The 19,392-nt window shown below is 46.1% G+C and overlaps 3 protein-coding genes across 4 annotated transcripts; 1 reads left to right on the top strand and 2 right to left on the bottom strand.

The window, feature by feature from the left end:
• Positions 1 to 1,567: 1,567 nt before the first annotated feature.
• Positions 1,568 to 16,641, top strand: LOC131884706 (heat shock 70 kDa protein 14-B-like). 2 transcript variants are annotated; one of them, XM_059232560.1, is made up of 7 exons: positions 1,568 to 1,756; positions 1,836 to 2,021; positions 2,093 to 2,246; positions 2,826 to 3,186; positions 3,260 to 3,702; positions 3,769 to 3,944; positions 16,141 to 16,641. In XM_059232560.1, exons 1-7 carry the CDS (start codon positions 1,688 to 1,690, stop codon positions 16,357 to 16,359), a joined length of 1,608 nt encoding a protein of 535 aa, XP_059088543.1. In that variant the 5' UTR covers positions 1,568 to 1,687; the 3' UTR covers positions 16,360 to 16,641. The 2 variants fall into 2 exon arrangements, with proteins under 2 accessions (XP_059088543.1, XP_059088544.1); XM_059232561.1 differs by lacking the exon at positions 16,141 to 16,641 and adding an exon at positions 4,044 to 4,355 and having other exon boundaries at positions 1,569 to 1,756.
• Positions 4,346 to 7,591, bottom strand: LOC131884708 (modifier of mdg4-like). Its single transcript, XM_059232562.1, has 2 exons — positions 5,686 to 7,591; positions 4,346 to 5,597 (listed from the first exon to the last, which is right to left on the bottom strand). The coding sequence occupies exons 1-2, from the start codon at positions 5,839 to 5,841 to the stop codon at positions 4,422 to 4,424; spliced, it is 1,332 nt and encodes a 443-aa protein (XP_059088545.1). The 5' UTR covers positions 5,842 to 7,591; the 3' UTR covers positions 4,346 to 4,421.
• On the bottom strand, positions 8,542 to 17,888 carry LOC131884705 (calcium-activated chloride channel regulator 4-like). The gene is made up of 6 exons (XM_059232559.1): positions 17,269 to 17,888; positions 14,101 to 15,625; positions 13,871 to 14,020; positions 12,267 to 13,772; positions 11,579 to 11,903; positions 8,542 to 11,503 (listed from the first exon to the last, which is right to left on the bottom strand). The coding sequence occupies exons 2-6, from the start codon at positions 14,371 to 14,373 to the stop codon at positions 9,924 to 9,926; spliced, it is 3,834 nt and encodes a 1,277-aa protein (XP_059088542.1). The 5' UTR covers positions 14,374 to 15,625; positions 17,269 to 17,888; the 3' UTR covers positions 8,542 to 9,923.
• Positions 17,889 to 19,392: the final 1,504 nt, after the last annotated feature.

Here is a 19,392-nt window from a genome sequence, read left to right as displayed (position 1 = left end):
TGCCAGATTCATGATCGAGGTTTGATTCCCAAAGCTCACCCGATAAGGCGAGTGAATTCGAGGTTACAGTACTAACCAAATCCTAACTCATGCCAAGAATGGGAACAATACTTATTTGTCATGTCATGTGGCGATATATAATTTAGATATAATCCAATGCAGCAAGGATTTTCCACATGAAGATGAAATAGGGAGTCAGCAACAAGGCTGGAAGAAAAAAAAACGAGACTATTCTGTTGGTTTGGTTTTCAGCGGACTTTTTCTGATCCGCAGTGCTATGGAATTGTGGAAGTACAATCACCAATTAAAGACTCAAGCTTTTGAGTTAGGAGCCAATCAAAAGCTTGTCCCAACCTGACAGAAAAACATATAACGCTCTTTCTTTTATCCTACTATTTATGAAAATGTGAGGTTGTTTTCTGTTAATGTTTGTTTAGTGTCCAAAATATTGTAGATTTCAATACATTTCTTAATTGCTTGACCTCCCAGAACCCATAGTTATAAGGGGAAATGGACCGACTGGTAAATATGTACGCAGCTGAGCCACTTGTTAAGCTAATTCCTTGAGGCTAAAAGATAAAATAAATGAGAGGTAAATTTGAATTATTTCGCCCTTGAGTGCCATTTTTATTGATATGGGGATAAAAGAGCCAAAATAGTGGTCCTGGGGCTGCCTAACCAAACATCACCATGAGCTCGAGCTTTTCGCTGGGCTCCATGGTGGAAGAAAGGAGCCTGACCAGAGTAACGACTACGACTATAATGTTATAAACTATGAACATACGTCTAAGATGTCAAAATTGGATAAATGTACTTCTCTCTCAAGCCAGTTACACGATATAGATCTAATCATAACTCGTAAATTACTCGGGTCAATGTAAAGTACGATCGATTTCATTTTATATCGTATTTAAGTCGAGTCAGCCTGACTCATTGAATCCAGGCCGCCCGCCTGAGTGCCGAGTGCCACCGGCTGGCGAGGGAAGCAGAGCGCGGGAAAGGAATCACCCGGGCTAGGCTAGATTGAGACAGGCTGGAAGAGCGAATGCATAACACCCAAACCCGCGGCTGACGAGCAGCAATACTGAGATCAGTTACATTTGACTCTAAGAGACAGTTTTCCGCTTCAGCTAGCTGATGCCAGGCTCATAGACAAATTGCGGATTTTGATCAACAAAATCGCCGTCAAGCGTGACGCAAAAGTTTTGGATGTCCATTGCAGCAGTGATCACTGATCAGATTGGACATCAAGCAGATAAATTACGCATGTGATGAATATCCCTGGCACCCCAAACATTGATACGACAGCTCTTGCTCAACCATGTTTAAGTATTCATGTGCTCCATCTAGAGGATAAAGCCATAAAAAAAAATATCGTCCCAATCTGATAAATGTGTAATTGTTATGGATTTTTTTTGAAATTTAAGTCTTTTTGTCATTCATCCATAGGCTTTAACTATTTAACTTGAGGTCCACTTGTTGTGCAAACTATATGACCATCTAAGCTGGGAAATGTGGCACTTTTCCGTTTGTCTGTGTCTGATCACCCTGTTTGAGTCTCACGTTGTTTTGGCAAAGCCTGCCATGCTTCTGAAGTTCTGAAGCTTCGGATCTAGCTCTTGAGCTCCGTAGTGTTTTGACCATTCTGTTGATTCTCGGGTAGCTCAATTTCTCTTTGATTCTCATCATGACCAGCACCACCACTTCTTTCGGTTTGTACGTGGGTAATACGACCACCTCTTTAGGCGTTTACCGGGTAAGTTGGGTTGGGTTTGCCTTCGGTTGGTTAGCTTCGGCGAATCACTGACCTCCTCCTCCTCCTCCTCCATTTTTAGGGTGGACGAGGCTGTGATGTGGTGGCCAATCCTTCAGGTGATCGTGTCACACCCAGTACCGTATGCTGGCACGAAGGAGGTGATGTGGGCGTGGGCCTCTCGGCCAAGCATCATGCTCAAAGATTCCCCAAAAGCGCCGTGGTTTGGGGCAACAAAAGTGTGTTGGGACGCGCCACTTCGGATCCCGTAAGTTCTCGCCTCAAGCTTGGTCTGGGCCTTCTGGATAGCTTGATAATGAATCATGTTGGCTTTTTTAGTCGGTCCAAAGCGTGGCGTCGGTTTCGGGCGTGTCCACGGCCAAAGTGCTGATTGAAGGCGCGGAAGCTAAATATCAAGTCGAGATCGAGGGCGCCAATAGCAAATGCGTGGCTCCGCGTGAGGTGCTCTATCATATCTTAAAATACATGCACGGTAAGTATGCCAAAGACGCATTTCATTGTATGAAATGATATGAGTAATCCTGAGCTAAAAGAAGAATCAAAAAGTCATGGCTTTCCAAAATATGAACACTTTTTGGAAGGATGTTGGCAGCCTCGCCTTCAGAAATGAACTAAAAACTGAAAGCAGTATCTGCGCTGTGTACCGATGGATGAAAGTACTTCCGATCGCTGGGCCGGGAGAAAATTGTTTTGACACAACTGCCCCCGTTTCAGCCTAACGAAAAAGTCATGGTTGTTGACCTGGGCGTTGTTACAGACGATCATTCCCGACATTTAAAGAAAGACTCTCGAAACAACAATCAACCATTGAATAATGATCCTGATAATCCTTAGCGGACGCCCCAAATTGAGACCATATTTGTCCTAATTTTGTTATTAGTGTTCTCAAAATGAGCTCAAGATAATTTTTTAATTGGATTCCAAAATGAAGTAGATCGAGCGAAAGCGTAAGTGCTCTCTAGACTAACAGGGATGATTTGGTGTACTAAAACTAAAACAAAAAGAAGCTTAGCGACTTAAACACTTTAAAATAAAAAATGGGCCATTTCAGACATTGCCCTGACCCATGTCACGTCCGAGGATGAGGTCAAGACGGTGCTCACGGTGCCCTGGGACTACACCCCGGAGCAACGCGAAACGGTTAAAATGTGTGCGGAAAAGGCCGGCTTTCAGGTGCTGCAGATCATCTCGGAGCCGGCCGCAGCCGCCATGGCTTACAATCTGGGCCAACTGGACGCGGAAGAAACGTTTACTACGCTCGTGTACCGATCTGGTGGATTGTCGACCTCGTGTACCGTTTTGGCCGTCAATGCTGGATTTGTGTCCGTTATAGGCCATGTGACCAAGGATTTGGTGGGCGGGCAACGGGTGACCGAGGTCATGTCCAATTTTTTGGCCGACGAATTCAAAAGGTAAGATCAAAGTGTTTCGATTTGGGCCAGAAAGGTTCACAAACGGTTTGGATTCTTTTTTTTTTTTTTGTAGGAAATACAAGATGGACCCCCGTGAGAACAAACGATCCCTTCAGAAACTCAAGACGCATGGCGAGAACGTGAAGCACGTGTTGTCTACTCTGCAAACTGCGGGTTGCAATATCGAAAGTCTGCACGAAGGAATGGACTTTAATGCTCAGATTGCTCGAGCTCGTTTTGAAAATTGCCTCTCTGATTTGATGCCCGAATTACTGGCTCCCATTCAAGAAGTGTTGACTCAATGCAACATGGATCGGGATTCGCTCCAGAAATTGATTCTCTGCGGGGGCAATGCCCGGGTGCCCAAGATTCAAAAAGCCGTCAAAGACTTCCTACCAAATTGTCAAGTGCTCGCCAGTATCAATTGTGATGAGGTGTTCTCTTTTGGAGCCGCTGTTCAGTCAAGCTTGGTCCAAGAGCGGGATTACGTCACGCAAACTAGATGCCAATTAAAAGGTACGATTTTGGTTCATATTACTCAAGAGATCCGAGGGCTATAATTAATGCTGTTTTTATTTCCAGCCCTTAGTGCTAACCTTTTGTATAAAATCAACGACGAAGATGCCGTCCAAGTTTTAATTCCAAAGTCTTGTCCAATCCCGGTAAAAAAATCGGCCCTTTTGGATCCCGGGACGAATTCCACTTTAGTGGTGGAATTCTTTGCGGATATGGCCAAAAGTCGAGCCAGTTTGGCCAAGGTAAGCTAAGCTTTTGAGTCGCAAACACAACGTGTACTTTGAAGTCGGGCAAAGATTCTGTGATTGCTCAATGATTGTTTCCATTTTGTTCGCATGCAGCTCACATTGGCAGAGGTAACAGAGGAATCACGCATCAATCTCTCTGCACACTTTTACCGCGATGGGACCCTACATATTTCATTGACCGACAAGGTCAAAGGAGTTACAGAGCAACTCCACATCCCTCCAGTGTCATCCTCATAAGCGGATCATCATCATCACAATCAATACCATCATTCACATCCATGGCAATTGTCGTCTTCCTCCCATAGCCAGACGATGTCTCCCTTTCTTCTAACAACAAAGAGGACGAAATGTTAAGATAATAAGAATAAAAAATGCTTCAAAGCAGTAAAACTAACCTCCCCAATAGATACTCGCAATGAAATGTAATCAAATTTAATCTGGAAGACGAATCAATTCTGAATTAGGTCCGCATTACTGAGATTGATGAGCGAGGCGACGTTTCCTTAAAACAGGTTGCCGGATGAGAGCTTGACGGCTAATCTCGCCCACTTCAGGAGACGATCCTCCACTGACTTCCTTTATAGTGGTTGTTGTGGATCCTGTTTCATCTCGGCCCTCATCTTTCGAATCTAACCCGGAGTCGGGTCTTTCCTCGCCGCTTAATGGCCTTTGCCGTCTCGTCAATGAAAGATGAAAGGATCCTGTTTGAGCTCTCTGGGCGGCCAAGGAAGCAGTGTGTCGGTCTTGTTCCTCTTTGATTTTCTTCTCCTCGATCATCCACACTGCTAAATGATGTAGAAGTGTTGCCCCTTTCGCCGCCAATTCCTTTGGATCCAACATTGGCATCGTCGAATCAAAACTGAGATTACTACTGGGCTCTGATTGGTTTGTTGCATTAGGCAAAGTATCGTTCGATGACCCTTCCTCTTTTCTCCCTGGTGATTCAACCGGACATGAAAGGGTGTTGGCATGTTTTGGTACGGCTCCCAACGGGGGAGGGGTAAACGGTTTCTTGAAAATGTTTGAATCATCTGGATCTTGTTTGATCACTTCTTCAGAGGTAGAGTCGAAGAAGGTGTTAGTTTGGTCCCATTTGGAACGCCCGTTTTTGCAGGGCGACGAAGATGGGGCAGCTGACCAAAGAGGTGGCAGCACCAGAGGAGAAAGGGGTGTGGGAGAGGTTGAGACGAACTCTTGAATTACTTTGGTCGATAACACGTCTCTAGATTTACTACTCGGGGAGAGCAAATCCAGGCTGGACGTCTTTCGCTTCTTCTGGGCGATTACGTTGTCCGGTTCAATGGTGTGAACGGGTTCACTCAATGTATGTTTCATGGGGCTGTTTTCGTTTGGGTTTTCATTCTCCTTGAACAAGGTTCTCCGTTTGGCCTTGGGCTTCGTGGGAGTGCCCATGTTGTCCCCAGACAACGAGCTCTGTGGTTGACTCTTGGTACTTTCAAAAGCGCAATGCTCGTCGAAACCCTTCAACTTTAAGCTGTGGGCGAGGTCAAGAAATTCTGACAATTGACCGTTGGCTACTTCCGTCTTCCCGGAGTAAATGAATTCGATGATGCATTGCAACTGGTGAAACGACACGTCACGCATATAAATAATTGGCAGCCGCTCCATGTCTTCCGTCAACATTTCCTGAAATTCATTGCGTGTTTTATGGATAAATGGCGAATACGGACAAGCTTTGGAGGCATTGTTTTTTTTTCATTTATGTCTTTGTTACCTGAAAATAATCCGACGCTGCTGAGAGAATCAGTCGGTGTGCCTTTAATTGCTTGCCTTCGGCGGTCAATGTGACGTCCCAGAGGGTTCCACGCTCCCAAAGTTGCGAAATAGATTTGACCAATTGGCTGGAGTGGCAATTCCATTCTAAATACATGGCTCACCACACACTTCGAACACTTGCTTCGAGGCACTCTCAGACAAGACTAAAAAACTAATGTATGAAGACAACAAGTGCTCTCTTTCTCAGTTGGAAAAATACTCCAGTCCGGAGGGCCTGCTCGTTGCTCAACTAACTCTCTCGCACCTAAGTAACAAAGTCAGTTAGTAGTAGTGGTGGTGGTTGTTGTTGTAGTTGTTGTAGTTGTAGTAGTAGTAGTAGTAGTAGAGTGTTAGCAGTAGTGGTCTCTTTCCTGTTCTTTTCCCATCATCCACCCCTCCATCCCTCCATCCACGTACGTACGTACGTACGTACGTTTCATACTGTGCTGTGGTAGTAGAAGCTAAGAAGACGAGGTCCCTTCTGGCCGTGTGTCTGGCTGGTTGTTCCCCCATATTCTACCAACGGTCTTGAAATTCTTGAGTGCGTTGTTATCTTGACAGGAGAACCTGAATGATCCCATCACACCAAAGCGGGAGAATCAGATGAGGGTGGTGCGAGCGCACACACAACGTGGTCCTTCTTCGAGCGAAGCTTCTTCCTTCGCCCATTCGTTCTCACAAGGGGGGGGCCAGAAAAAGCGGGTTTCGTTGCTCCAAAGACCCCGAGGAGAATCAAGGTGAATTGAAGAATGGCCCAAGACGAAGGAGACGCAGAAGGGGGGATGGATGCGCAAAGTGCACACGCATGCCTGCTTTTGGGTCGAATTGCACCGGTGTGAGGAGGATCACGATGATTGGAAGGAATTTTTAGACCCCGCCGCCGTCGTATTCCTGTTCTTGTTCTTCTTCATCTTCACCAACATCCCAGCATCAGGTATGGATTGCGGTGGAATGAGATTTTGAAATATATGAGCGTGCGAGTCCAATCGTTGATCCGTCTGAGACTCGTGAGGTTGGTTCAGCAGTTGAGTCCGTCAAAGCTCAAAGGGGCTCTTGGCGACCAAGTTCGATATTTCACGAGCGAGGAAGAGGGACAAACTGAGACGAGATAAGATTAAATTCTTTTCTCAGACGAAGAAGGCACATTGGATGGGTCGAGTGATCTATGCACTCCAGTTCAACGCCATGTATATACATACCATTAAAAGTGGTTGGAGCCCCGACTAGCCAGTCAGTCAGTCAGCCAACTGGCAATGAACCAATGAACCCCTAAGCACTTGCTGCCAGATGCTCGGTGCATAAATCTTCTTTTGCCATAGAGTTCATGTGGAAATAGGCATGTCATGAGCAGAACATAAAAGGGGCATTAGTTCAATGTTCTCGTGCACTTTCTCGGGTTTCTCCCAGTTTGAGAAATAGGCAAATAACCCCATGATGGGCTTATAATTTCTTCACTACGACCCAGCTACGAATCAACGTGCCCGAGCAGATGATCGGGTTGGTGGTGATATAGAACTTCTCAGTTTTGTCCTCGAGTTCGCCCTCCGCGGTTTTTTTACTCCTTGGTCGAGTTCAGAAAGAAACCACCTCGATTTTTTTTTGCCAGAGCCTAAACCTGAGAGTAATTGCTCCCTAATTTGCCATTGCCTCATAAAGCTGATTCAGTTTTCCTTTCCGTCTAAACTCACGAGGATATGAATTGCAAATTTGGCATTACCATGACAAATAGACAAAGACGTGGTACTCTAGGACCCTTTTTGCATTGCTTACTTGGAAAATCTCCATGCCGTATTGTAGCTCGAGCTGTGGAGAATTCATTATTGTACAAAACGTCGAGTGAAGATCCCTTGAGTCAAAATATTAATGGCCAAGCGATCAAATTCACTCAAGGATGAAGGAAAAACGCTGGACTCACCGCTCTGCTCTTCCAGCCTGTCTTTCTTCCTCGGTGATATCGTCCGTGACCAAAGCAACATGGTGTATGAGCGGTTAGATGTGTAAGCCACTCTGTTAGATTCTCGAGAGCCCTCTTCTCCTCCACCTTGTCGCTTGATTGTTGCACACTATACAGTACTCCTTCACAGACTGTTATATGTAGGGCGAAGGAAGCCCTTACGAACATGGTGGCCCTTCCAAGTTTAGTCCAAAGACCACAGGAAGTCATTAAAGTAAGCTCCCCTCAGCGAACAGAGACCGTTCAAACTCATTCAACATCGACGGAGCAGGTTTGTGTCCACTCTTATCGCGCTTGTTTGATGATTGAAATCCATCCTCTATATGGACAGAGTAATGGGATTGCCAGTCCAAGATTCGTGGTGTGCATGAATGGTTGACGAGAATCCTGCTCTTTCGAGGAAATCTCACATTTTGGGTGAAATGAGCTTAATGGTTGGGCGCTTCCTGGGACGAAGACACCGAAACCCTTGATTTTTCCAATTCAGAAAGAGTGGGTGTAGACTGTAGAGCCTGCACTTGACGTACTTTACGAACCTCTTTGGTGTCCACTGTTTGGGGGTGCCATGGGCTCTTGTTACTCAAATACTTAGATACGAGGTAGGGGAGGAGGTCCCTCTGATCTGTTCTAAGTACCGTAGTGTGCAATGAATTGTTCAAGCTGTCCCCACACTTAGTAAACGATGAACCCATCATTAGCTAATGCCAAGTCAATGTTTCATGGCTCGCTGACAATTGGATGGGGCAATGGCCTTGAAGATTTGAGATTTTGATGGCCGGATGTTCCCGTATTTCAAGGGTATGTTTTCGAAAGTTTTTCCTCTCCAAATTGACTAATGAGCCTGGCACGCCAGAGCAAATATGAAAATCGAGTCATTTTTTATTCGTCACAGCCATTACATATTTATCGTTATTGAGATACACAAATGACAGCACAATCGTCATTCGTTAGACAATCTTGAACAACACAAAGGATTACATTGTATATTAGAGTTGGGGAAAAAGGGGAGTTGTTGACGAAGACCGGGGTTCTTATTGTAAGAATCCTTGCAAAATCCCACACGAAACAAGAACCCTGTGTGGTATGTCCCACGTAAGTGGAGGCCATTTTTTTGCTCTCCACTCTCGCCCTCTTCGCATTATTATCCATTTTGATGGTGTTTGCTAGATTTTTAATGCATTTGAATTCATTGTCAATGAACGAGCGCATGCGTTGTGTAAATCAAGTTTTTACTGCGAGATCTACTCCTCGTTTATGCGTTCGTTTGAGAGGCTTCACCGTATTTTCCCCCCAATTTATTGCCATTATTATCTTTCTCTCTCGTTCTTTCGATCATCCATTCTCACTGCTTCTTTGAATGCGCCTCCAAGGAAATGTTAAACCAAGAAAGAGAGTTGGTTCTGAATCAAATCAGGCAGAAGAGAACGAGATTAGGGGGAATTGGGAGATAGAGAATCGTTTGAGATTAGGCAGTTTGAGAAACTTGGTTTAACAACTCACGATCGATCCCAAAATTCGAGACGAACGTGAGGCCTCAGAGAAAGAAGTGTCGTCATTGAGTGAGAGATTGGACTAGCACATGTTAGTTAAAAAGTACTTTCTAAGCATATTACCTACTTCTGTACAATCTAATAGACCCTGAAAGTTGAACAACAATGTAAGAATGAAGATTTGATGCAATTAAAAAAAAGACAAAAAGAACACTCACGAGTTAAAGCTTGTAGGCGTAGTTTGCATTTTTGAAGAGGATCTCTTTCAAGCGAGACTGATGCAATGAAGTATGTAGTACAATGTAGCGGCAGCAGTAGTAGCACGCAATAATTGGCCTTTGACAGGTTTCTTTAGAAGCTCAGATTTCTTATGGGGAAGTAGAAGAAGAAGAAGCCTTGTTGGGGCGGCCATTGTGTACAAAATGATGGAAGATGAAGTTCACATTTGACATATCTGGCTAAAAAATCTACATTTTGCGTGCTGCGAGAGTTTGCAGTTTTTAAACGTGAATACCATCACACATGATGCATACGGCCCTGTCTAGGTGGGTAGGCCTCCCAAAAGAAGACAATGATCGAAAAATCTTTGGTAACAAGCGGAGATAAAAGGAAAAAAGGAAGAGTCCCTTTCCACAGGACTCATTATATCACCAGGCAGGAGCGTTTGAACGAACCAACAAGCGAGTGAACGAATGAAAATGAACACTCACGATTTTTGCATGTTCGAGAGATGGTTAAAGCTAATGCTGTTAACTAGACTTGAGTTATGTTTCGAGCCTTGGAGAGGGTCGAACCTGGGCGCCCACTACTCACTGACAATAGAGATCCTTGTCGACTGTGATGGCTGAAACCCACTGTGTTCGATTCTGGATCACTCGCTCTGGGCAAAAGAGCATGGTTCATATTTGACTGGTGGAGCTGATGCTGCTGCTGCTGCTGCTGTTGTTGCTGTTGTTGCTGGTTATTATTGTGACCGTAGTAGATCCCTTCTGGATTACCATTGGCTCCATTCTCTTTGCCATCTCCGTAGAGAGGCAATAGGGGTGGATAGCCTTGAACGGAGTCGCTCGTGCTCAATCTTTGGTTGGTTGAATAACCAGGGTGATATATGCCCGGATCCATGGCGGCATTGTAGTATCCGTTTTGAGCATGAGTTCCATACGGATCCTCTTGATAGGTCGCGTCCATGGACTCGTTCAATTCAGGAATGGGATGAGAATATAGGGTGGAACCATCTCGATTAAGAGTGGACTCGCGACGTTGTCTCTCCTCGTGCTCCTTGAGGAGCTGCGACGCACTCCAATATGTGGGTGTGATCTCAGCCGCACTGTCCTTCTTGGCGGGGCCATTGCTCTCCAACACTTGGAGTTGCTTCTTGTAAGCATTGCTGATCGTATTGATTTGAGGAACAAGATGATGGGAACTCGTATTCTTAGACTCGGACTCGGTGCTACCCGAGTCCGATACATCTGGATGCCTCATGTTAGCATTGACACCACTCGATTTGGATTTGCCCGCCTTGGCTCCGTAGTGACTTCTTCGGTGAGCCATGAGGAAATACAGATAGCATCCCACTATTAGAAGAATCAGCAAAGTCAGGACCACACCGATGATGATTCCTATCAGGGACCAGTCGGTCTCTTCGTTGTCGGTTTGAATCGGAGCGTTCTGACTGTCCTCGATGTACGATTCTGGTTTGGGCATGTGAATCTGAGCAATGTTTGAGATATTGCCTTGATTGCCCATGTCATCAATGGCAAACATGGCCACGTGGTAGTCCACATCAAAATGGTCAAAAGTGAAGCGATATTGTTGCGACGTTCCACTTTCGTCCTCGCGTCCATCCACAGAGTGAATAATCGTGGCTTGTCGTTCGGGATCGATGAGATCTTCCACGTTTTCGCTGAACATGAGTTTGTATCTCTGGACAGAGCCCGAGTCGAAGTCGTCTCCAGGAGCGGTCCACAAAGCGGTGACTTTGCGCTCGTCCTCAATGATGTTCAGGCGAAGATTCACGATTCTCGAGGGAGGCATTTTGTCACTGGCTTTATCTGGAACCGAGATGAGGTGAAGAACTGGGCCACTTTCTTGTCTTTTGAACGAGCCGGTTCTCATTTGGGATCCGTCTGGGACACTGATTTGACTCCCACAACACACTGGATACAGAAGATTGGGCGGTTTCATCGTCATGGCACGTTTTTCTCGCCTTCTTTGAATCGTGTAGGCTCGATTCTCATTGTCATCCGCATTGATGACGAAGTAATAGCGACCTTTGGTCTCATAAGTCGTTAAGTATCGACTGTAGATTCCATCGCCGCCAACCAGATCAGGGTCTGCAATAAAAGCGTTGTTAACATTACTACAATGACTACTAATTCTTCAAAGTGCTTTTAGATTGGATTACTCACCTCCATTACCGCTATCGAAGAGGCGAATGCCCCGGCTCACTTCGATCTGGGTCCCATTTTCCGTATCCATATACACATCAACCAAGACATTGGCTTGAAGGACGGGACTGTCTCCACGTCTCACTTGGACGTACATGGTGAGCGGGTGGTTGTAGGTGACGAGATCACTAGCCGAGTCGCTGTTGGTCCACATTTTGATGTCAATGAGGCCAAACGATCCCAGGCTTCTGGGCTTGGATTCGACAAGGATGACATTTTCTTGGCTCGTATCTCCTCCAGGATACCATTCAAGCGTGTATTGCCAAGTCATCCCAAGATGAGCGGGCTAGAGGAGAGACAGAAGGGGAGAGAAGAGAGTGATGAAAGGTGAAATTTTCAACGTTATTTGCAAAATTCATTCACCAGGGCAATCTGTTCCTTTTTTGCCTGAATGCAAACTCAGTGAATTGGCAATATTTCAGTTCAATGAGCCATTACTTATGGCTGGTTCTTTTAAAATGTAAATTTCAAGAAGAGAAGGGGGGGGAAAGTGCTCCTAGCTATCAGGTAAGACGAAACAGATGGTGTGGCCTTTTGAACCTGATTGTGTACCATTCTGGCGAAGCCGTTGGCAAAATGAATGACGTGCCTACTGAGTACAAGTATTGTACGGTGGCTAGCTCGAGCTCGGAATTAATCTGTTACTTACGTCGTCAAATGGAGGACTTGTTGTGTCATGGGGAAAATTGATTGTTTTCAAGTTGATGACGTTGAAATCACTGGAGAAGCTATTGTACGGGCCAAATGTTTGCCCTTCTTTGTCGAAAAATGTGACAGACTTCATGAAATGATCGTCCGCGTCGTTGACCAAGATTCCAAATTGAGAGGATCGTCCCAATGTTGTGTCAATGGTAAACTTCCCCCTTGTTAGCAGGGGATTCGTTCGAAACGCCAATTCGGTATGGACTCTAACGGGAATTTCCGACGGTGATTCCGAGTCCAATCGAAGGACCTCTTGGAAAGCGCTGATCAGTTGAGCATAGAATCTGGCCCCGGCATCCCGCCTTTCAGGGCTTGGAAACACAAAAGCCTTTCCCCCTGAGGTCTTGGAGGCCAGATCGTAGAACGAGAGAGCGGGATGGCGCCCCGGGACGAGAATATTAGAGAATTTGATGTTGTAAGTGCGAGCATGTTCGAGGATCGTATTCTCATCGGTGAGGCTAAGAGTGAGATTATCTCCCTTGGAAACGAGGATGATATGAGCACCGGCTTCTGAACCTCTTAGCACTGAGCGTAAAGCTGTTTGAATACCACAAATCACGCAACGCTTGTCGGAATTTCGCTGGACTTTGTACTTGTCAGGAATGGTGTCCGAGAGTCGACGTCGAGATTTGTCATCCTCCAGAGTGATCATAGGATGGGCCACCACAGCACTATCACTAAAGCTGACTAGAGCCATCCGAGCTCCACGATTGAGATCATAGCGAATGAATTTCTGAGCGGCTTTGCTCACCCACCGCCACACATCGTTATGAATCATGGATGACGAGGCATCCATCAACAACACGTAGCTCGTTTGAGGGTCTCTCACTACTGTGAATTTAGGCTCGGGGATTTTTGGCCCCCCACCACCCCCATTTCGGCCCAAGTCCTTGTTATAAAAGTCATCGTTCTGGTAAATCACATCCAAAGCACTTCGTCCCTGACACAAGGCGTTATGTTTGGTGGGTGGGAGTGTGCCATGCGAACCACTTAATGCCTCCTTGACGGTGCAATACCTTGACACCTTAGGGAGGAATGGATAGGTCCCTAGGGAACATGTCACTTGATCGTTCGCCCCTAGGTCGGGTTGGAAGAAGCACGATTTTGTGGTGGGGTCGCAACCCTCTGCTCCTGATGGGTCTCTCCACGACCCACTGACGGGAACATTGCTAGTTCCAGTTGGAATAATAGCCCCTTGCACCTTATAGTAGTTAGGGTAAAGTGGGTCGTCGACAAAACCATATTCATCGAATACCCCATAACGAAGTTTACTCCACTCGTGAACAAAAGTCTTGCCTGGATCACCCCATGTGCTCCAAGTGTCATTGAGACTGGTGAGGAACAGGTAAGGCACGAACATGAAGTCGCCTCGTTGGCCACAACTCCGACTCTGTTGAGTGAATATGCTGTGACCATGAATAGGGTCATCCTTGCCCACAAGAATGTCTGGATCCTGCAATTCAAAACCGAGTTAGACACACGTTAACCATGATGTGTCTTTGTTGGGTTCTGATGGTGCACAACCATCTGACGGTATACTTTGGTACTTACCACAAATGTGGATCCACCCATTGGTGCCGCAATTGGGGTCTGACATGTGGAGTCACGCCAATTTCTTGGCACAATGACCGTGATATCTTTGAAATAGGCTCGCTCGTCCAAGGCTTGATGAAGCCGTTTGGACGCACTTGAGAGCACAACCTGAATGAAAAAGAACCGACATATGGGCGTTGGAAATGGTTTGGCATATCTTAAGATCAACCAACCACTCGTTGTCTTACCTTCAAGTTTCTGAGGACTTCTGCACACCTCTCCTCGGGAACGGAGTCTTGAATGCGAATGGCTATGCCAGAATAGCCCCCATCGGGTTCGATATAAATCCGACTGGTGGTGTAACCGCAGCAACCAAATTGAAAATTCTCCCCTAATAAGAGGGCTATGAAAGCAATCACTGCCAAGAGGAAGGTCGTCCTCGAAGTTGAGGCTGAAGGCCTCCTCCTCCTCCTTTGCAGGAGCGCCAATTGTGTGGGGGCTAGCTTTTGCATGCTAGTCATTTACTCTCGGCTTTTCAGCCTCGGTTTTTCTTCTCGTCAGGTTCAATCAATTCATTCCATGGAAACGAGGTCTTCCTCGTCCCCGTCGCCCTCCCTCTTTGGTCGTCAAACTCAATTTGAATATGTTCCCTCCCTCACCAACTAATAATGGGCTTAAGTGAGCATTAGCTGATAAGGCTACCCTTTGTGTGTTCCGTCTTGAGGTCCCAGCTCTTCTTCGATGGACATGTAGTGGGGTTTTGAACGACGAACACAAAAACTGCATATGAGGTGGTCCTCTGTGGCTGAGTTCACCTTCCACTATCTAGCACTTCAGTCCATTTATTCGCTCTCTGTCGACTTCTGCTCCCCTTTAGGGACAAACAAAAGTTGCATTTATCTGTAGTGGCTCCACGTTCACGAAACACTAATCATATGTTGCTCAGGGGAGAGAGAGATATTGGCCCACAAATGTGTTGTCCAAGAAGACTCGTCAGCTCGTCGTCATTTGAGATGGTGGTTGCTTGGCTGGAGCGTGGGGTGGAATAGACGAGGATTTTGCTAAAGAGCTCGATTTCCCTGAAGAGCTCCGAACAAGCTTTTAGTTCGTTCACTCTTCACGATTTTGGCCCCTCTCAGCTCGTTAAGTTGTCTGCTGCCTCTTTCGCGGTGAGCGTCTCCGTCTTCGCCGGCCAATTCACGTCAACTGCTACCACTTCTTGGTTGGCAAATGGATGGATGGATATGTGTGTGCGGACTCTAGTCGAGTTGGCGATCTGTACCGATGTCGCTCTTCAGTTTCTTTTCTCATATCTTTCTTGTTTCTTTCTCATGGGGATCGTGAGGAGGGTTGGTGGGAGGAGGAAGAGAATAGGAGAAGGAGGAGGAGGAGGTGGAATGGTCGCCAGGAGTGAGTGGAGAAGCAATGCCGAGACGGGAGAAAGTGAAAGATGCCAAACAACTCTTTGAACAATGGAATTTTCTCTCAAAGCATTGTTCAAACGCAACTCGTGGAAGGAATTAACATGATTGCTGCTGGCACACACACTCTGACAAGCGTTTCTTCAGCGACAAATCATAAACGGGAGATGATGCGAAGAGAAGGGAGATCACCCTAGTCATCATGGTCCTCCAAACTTGAACAGAGACTGGAACCAGCCCACGTCACACCTTTGTCACTTATTGGCGATATTTGATGGTTGATTGCGCTTGCTCAACTGTGTTGGTTTGTATACTTTTCGAGAGTAGAATGAGTCAGAGAGTTCTTCGAAACCTGCGTGAGAAAGAATAGGACAATTAGAATCTTGGATGAGTGCAAGTGAGTCCTTTTCGCTCAATGGACATCAGAGAAGGCGTGGATACGTATAGCTCGCGAGCTTCTACCTCACCAAATGATAAGCAACCAAAGTCAGCTTTGCAACGGATGCAGCCGGCGGCTCTTGTTTATGAAGAAGATATCTCTCTCTCTCTCTCTTCACAGACTTTTTTTGGCAATTCAACCATGAATGGTTCTCACAGGCGAGCTACACTTCCATAGATACTCATCAATCTAGGCGTCGTTTTTCAAATTAAAAATTCAAACAAGTTCTTCGGCTTCTTGGAATGCTAAAGCGAACGAGTTTCGAATTTTTTTATTGACCTTCAAGAGGAAAAATTGATGGTGGTAGGTTCAAGTTAGAGCCATCGTTCGTATTACTATCATCATCATCATCATCTCAGTCGTCCAGTCCTGACGAACATGTGCCAAATCCTTATGGATGGAAAAATAATTTGTTCTCATGATTACAGACCGTCATTATGGGGCCAAACGGAAATTCTAGCGATGCTCGAGGGTTCAAATTACGATATTTTCGAAATATCGCTCAACCAGCCTATTGCCCGACCCAAGGAATCGTCTCCATTGTGTCCTCGATGAAGTCAACAAATGCGAGTGGTCTCGACTCAAAAAGATCGAACAAAATATTATTGTCGTTTTTGTTCCGGTTGCCAAGTATTATCTCGAGGTGACATTGTATTGTGGGCATACTTCACACACATCAACATGGAGAAATGTGTCAAATTGGAGGGATCCACAAACATGTGTACGACAGTTGAGAATCCTTTCCTTCTCACCCCTCTCACCTACTTTTCATTCTAACTCCATTTAATCATGCGCTCTATATCTACGTTTGTTCAGAATGTGTACTGATTGCAGTCCCACTAGTCTGTCCCCGGTACACCTAGGGTTTATTCAGGAGTGAGTTTTGTTTTTGTGAAACACTTGTTCATATGCATCCACCAGATCGATGTTTTTGTGAGCCAAGGTTCAAGTGGATGAAGATGTTGGAGTATCTGCCGCCTTCGCGGCTGTCTTGCATGTACGCAAATGATATTCAAAATTGCAATTTCGATCATCTCTCAGCTGGCATCGATCTTCGTACGATGTGCTCGTACGTGTAGATGTTCGGTGGAAAAGAAAAGAAAGAAAGAAAACATCGCCCATTTCCCCACCTAATGTACAAATGCCAATCTCCATCAATCTTGAGAAATTAACATGTGTGCAGCAATGTGCCATCCATCCTTCGGCGCACACACACACACACACCCGCTCTCAAATCATCCCGAAATAGGCTCGTGGGAAGGCGGAGTCTTAATCGGATAGTTTTTGAAGCACCTAAAGACTGTGCCATTACTGAATGTACAGGAAGGAAGCCTCGCCCACTTGGATTAGAGCACGATTTTGCTTCAAGCCATCTTCCCTCAAAGAGACGTGTACTGGTAGATGAACGTATGAGATCAATGTTGCGTTCTACTTCCCGCCACAACCCGGTACCTCGTTATGCCAAAAAGTTCGTCAGTGCAAGAGCTACATTCTCTTCTTTTGTAGTTCCCCCTTGTATCTCGCTCACGTGGGGGTGGACCGGAAAGTTTGCTTACCTTTCGACACTTTGTTGAGACACTGATTAATTTCCGACAGTCAGGTATTCGTCTTCTTCAATCACTTTTCGGTGTTCTTTTGTTCACATTTTTTTACATATCGAGAGGGCTATGATGACTATTCCCGATGAAGCTCTCGTCTCTCTTGTGTATAAGCAACTGAGTCAGAGAAGAAGCGGCGTTCTGTACGTGTTCCATCCTCGTAGTTCTCGCATGTGTGCGTAGAGTAGTAGACTAGTAGTACCCACCACCATCCATGCTCTGTACTGTAATGGATTGAGGGGTCCTCCTCGGTCCTCTCTCTATTCACAGGTCTGCTGGTGTGTCTTTGTGGCACGACTATGCACTGGAGTCTTTCCTTCCATACGTAACCGTGAGGAGAGGTATGGGCTATGGATAGGACGTAGGAACTGCTACCTTCACGTTGTTGTCATACTCCCTCTGCCACCACCTCCAAAAGCTCCTCCATGGGCACTTTGGCCAGGTGCTCCCTCTGCCATAGCTCAACCACGAAGTAGTACCTTCCATCGCGTTCGCATTACCATCCACACAGCAGCTTTCAGGTGCTTTACCGTCCATCAGTCAGTCAGTCAGCCAGACATTTCGCTGCCTTTGGAGGCTTCGAGGGCTTCGAGCGGTGCTCCTCTGCTTTGATTCCCGAACGAGGAGAAGGCCGGAGGTACGAGTACGTAGCACGAAAGTGAAGGTAGGCACAAGTCCAAGCCAACCGGGAGGAAGGCAGTCATTCACTGGAAGCGAAGCTTAGGCACGACGATCAACCCGTTGGAAGACGAAGAAGATGACGCTCGAGACATTTAATTCAGAAGTGGAATATGCCTCTTCAGGGCTAGCTGTGAAGGGAGCAATCTCTTCCATTCAAGAAGCCTCCTCGAGTGCTACCGCCCTGTTCAAGACATGAAATGCAGCCTCGGGGCGGAATGACGGAACCAAAGAAGACGAGTAGTATTGGCAAAGTGTTTGACACTTTTATGAATAGTCCGCCAAACTTGTTGTTGGCATTCATTTCGGCATAGCAGTTTCTCGTTCAGGCGACAAACCCGAAGCTATGGTCATAATGATTTGAACAGCTCTCTCAACGCTTGTCTTTCCGGAGAGAAAGAGAGAGAGCTTCCGAGTTTTCAGATAATTGCAGGCTTGGCCTAGGCAGATGCTTTGGTAGTTCGTTACGTGCTTGATTCCGGTCATGGTTGGACTCTCGCGTCGGCTTGGAGCGGAAATCGCCACAAATACAAATTCATTTCTAGAGTCCGCGATCTTCTCTCGCCTAAATGGAATTATCTAGCAAAGGAAGTCCCTGTCCATGCGTTGGGCTTTTTCCCTCTATCAAAGGTACCTTTAGGACAGTAGGGAACCCTACCTAGGATTGCCTATCGGATGAGAAATGACGCTGCCCGAACTCCACTCGCTCTTCCGAACTCCCTTCCTCCCTCCCTCCTTCCCTCTCTCTCTCTTCCTCTCTCTCTCTTTCTCCCTCTTTTTCTCGCTCTCTCAGAACTCGGATGGATGAATGAGAAGAAGCCTTTGTGTCGAACAATTTTCTACCTGTATGACCAGGTATTAGAGGAAGTCTGATATGCCACCGCACCGTCATCCTCGCCACTTCGAATACCCCGCCTACCAGTACTAACAACAGTGCATTATGGTGATCAAGCCGGCCGTGGTCAAACAGACAAGTGGAAAATATGAAAACTTAAGCATGATTTCCTCTTTTGTATGGGTTCAATTCGCCAGGGACGATCAAACCATTGAGCTCGGCAATTTTACACTCCACATAACTCGACCAGCTTCTGCACTTAGTTAATCTGTAACGACTGCGCTCAGCTGGTGCGAGTATGAATGTAGTTGCCGTTTTACGCTTGTACCACGAATCACTCGCTTGTCGACATAACAGATCGGAAGCTCTCCTCCAGGAAAAATTGCACTAATTTCGAGAACAAAAAAGTAGAACGGTCGAGGGAAAAACGAATCATTATGGGCCTTCACACCACATTAAGGTCTTTTCAAACGATTATAATTCCAATCGGAAGTCAGCTTGGCCAATCGAGCCGAATCTGCTCGTCGAAAACAAAGCGACATCATCAACCAATCATCATAAAGCTCCGG

The sequence above is a fragment of the Tigriopus californicus genome, chromosome 8 (assembly GCF_007210705.1).
Source record: "Tigriopus californicus strain San Diego chromosome 8, Tcal_SD_v2.1, whole genome shotgun sequence".
NCBI lineage: Eukaryota > Metazoa > Arthropoda > Copepoda > Harpacticoida > Harpacticidae > Tigriopus > Tigriopus californicus.
This window is presented reverse-complemented; position numbering and strand designations above follow the sequence as displayed.

Coding starts and splice junctions, on each gene's coding strand:
- LOC131884708 (XM_059232562.1), bottom strand. CDS start 5,841: ATGTATTTAGAATGGAATTGCCACTCCAGCCAATTGGTCAAATCTATT. Junction 5,598..5,685: donor CAGCGTCGGATTATTTTCAG/GTAACAAAGACA, acceptor AATGAATTTCAG/GAAATGTTGACGGAAGACAT.
- LOC131884705 (XM_059232559.1), bottom strand. CDS start 14,373: ATGACTAGCATGCAAAAGCTAGCCCCCACACAATTGGCGCTCCTGCAA. Junction 13,773..13,870: donor TGGGTGGATCCACATTTGTG/GTAAGTACCAAA, acceptor TTTGAATTGCAG/GATCCAGACATTCTTGTGGG. Junction 11,904..12,266: donor CAAGTCCTCCATTTGACGAC/GTAAGTAACAGA, acceptor TCTCTCCTCTAG/CCCGCTCATCTTGGGATGAC.
- LOC131884706 (XM_059232560.1), top strand. CDS start 1,688: ATGACCAGCACCACCACTTCTTTCGGTTTGTACGTGGGTAATACGACC. Junction 1,757..1,835: donor CCTCTTTAGGCGTTTACCGG/GTAAGTTGGGTT, acceptor CTCCATTTTTAG/GGTGGACGAGGCTGTGATGT. Junction 3,187..3,259: donor TTGGCCGACGAATTCAAAAG/GTAAGATCAAAG, acceptor TTTTTTTTGTAG/GAAATACAAGATGGACCCCC.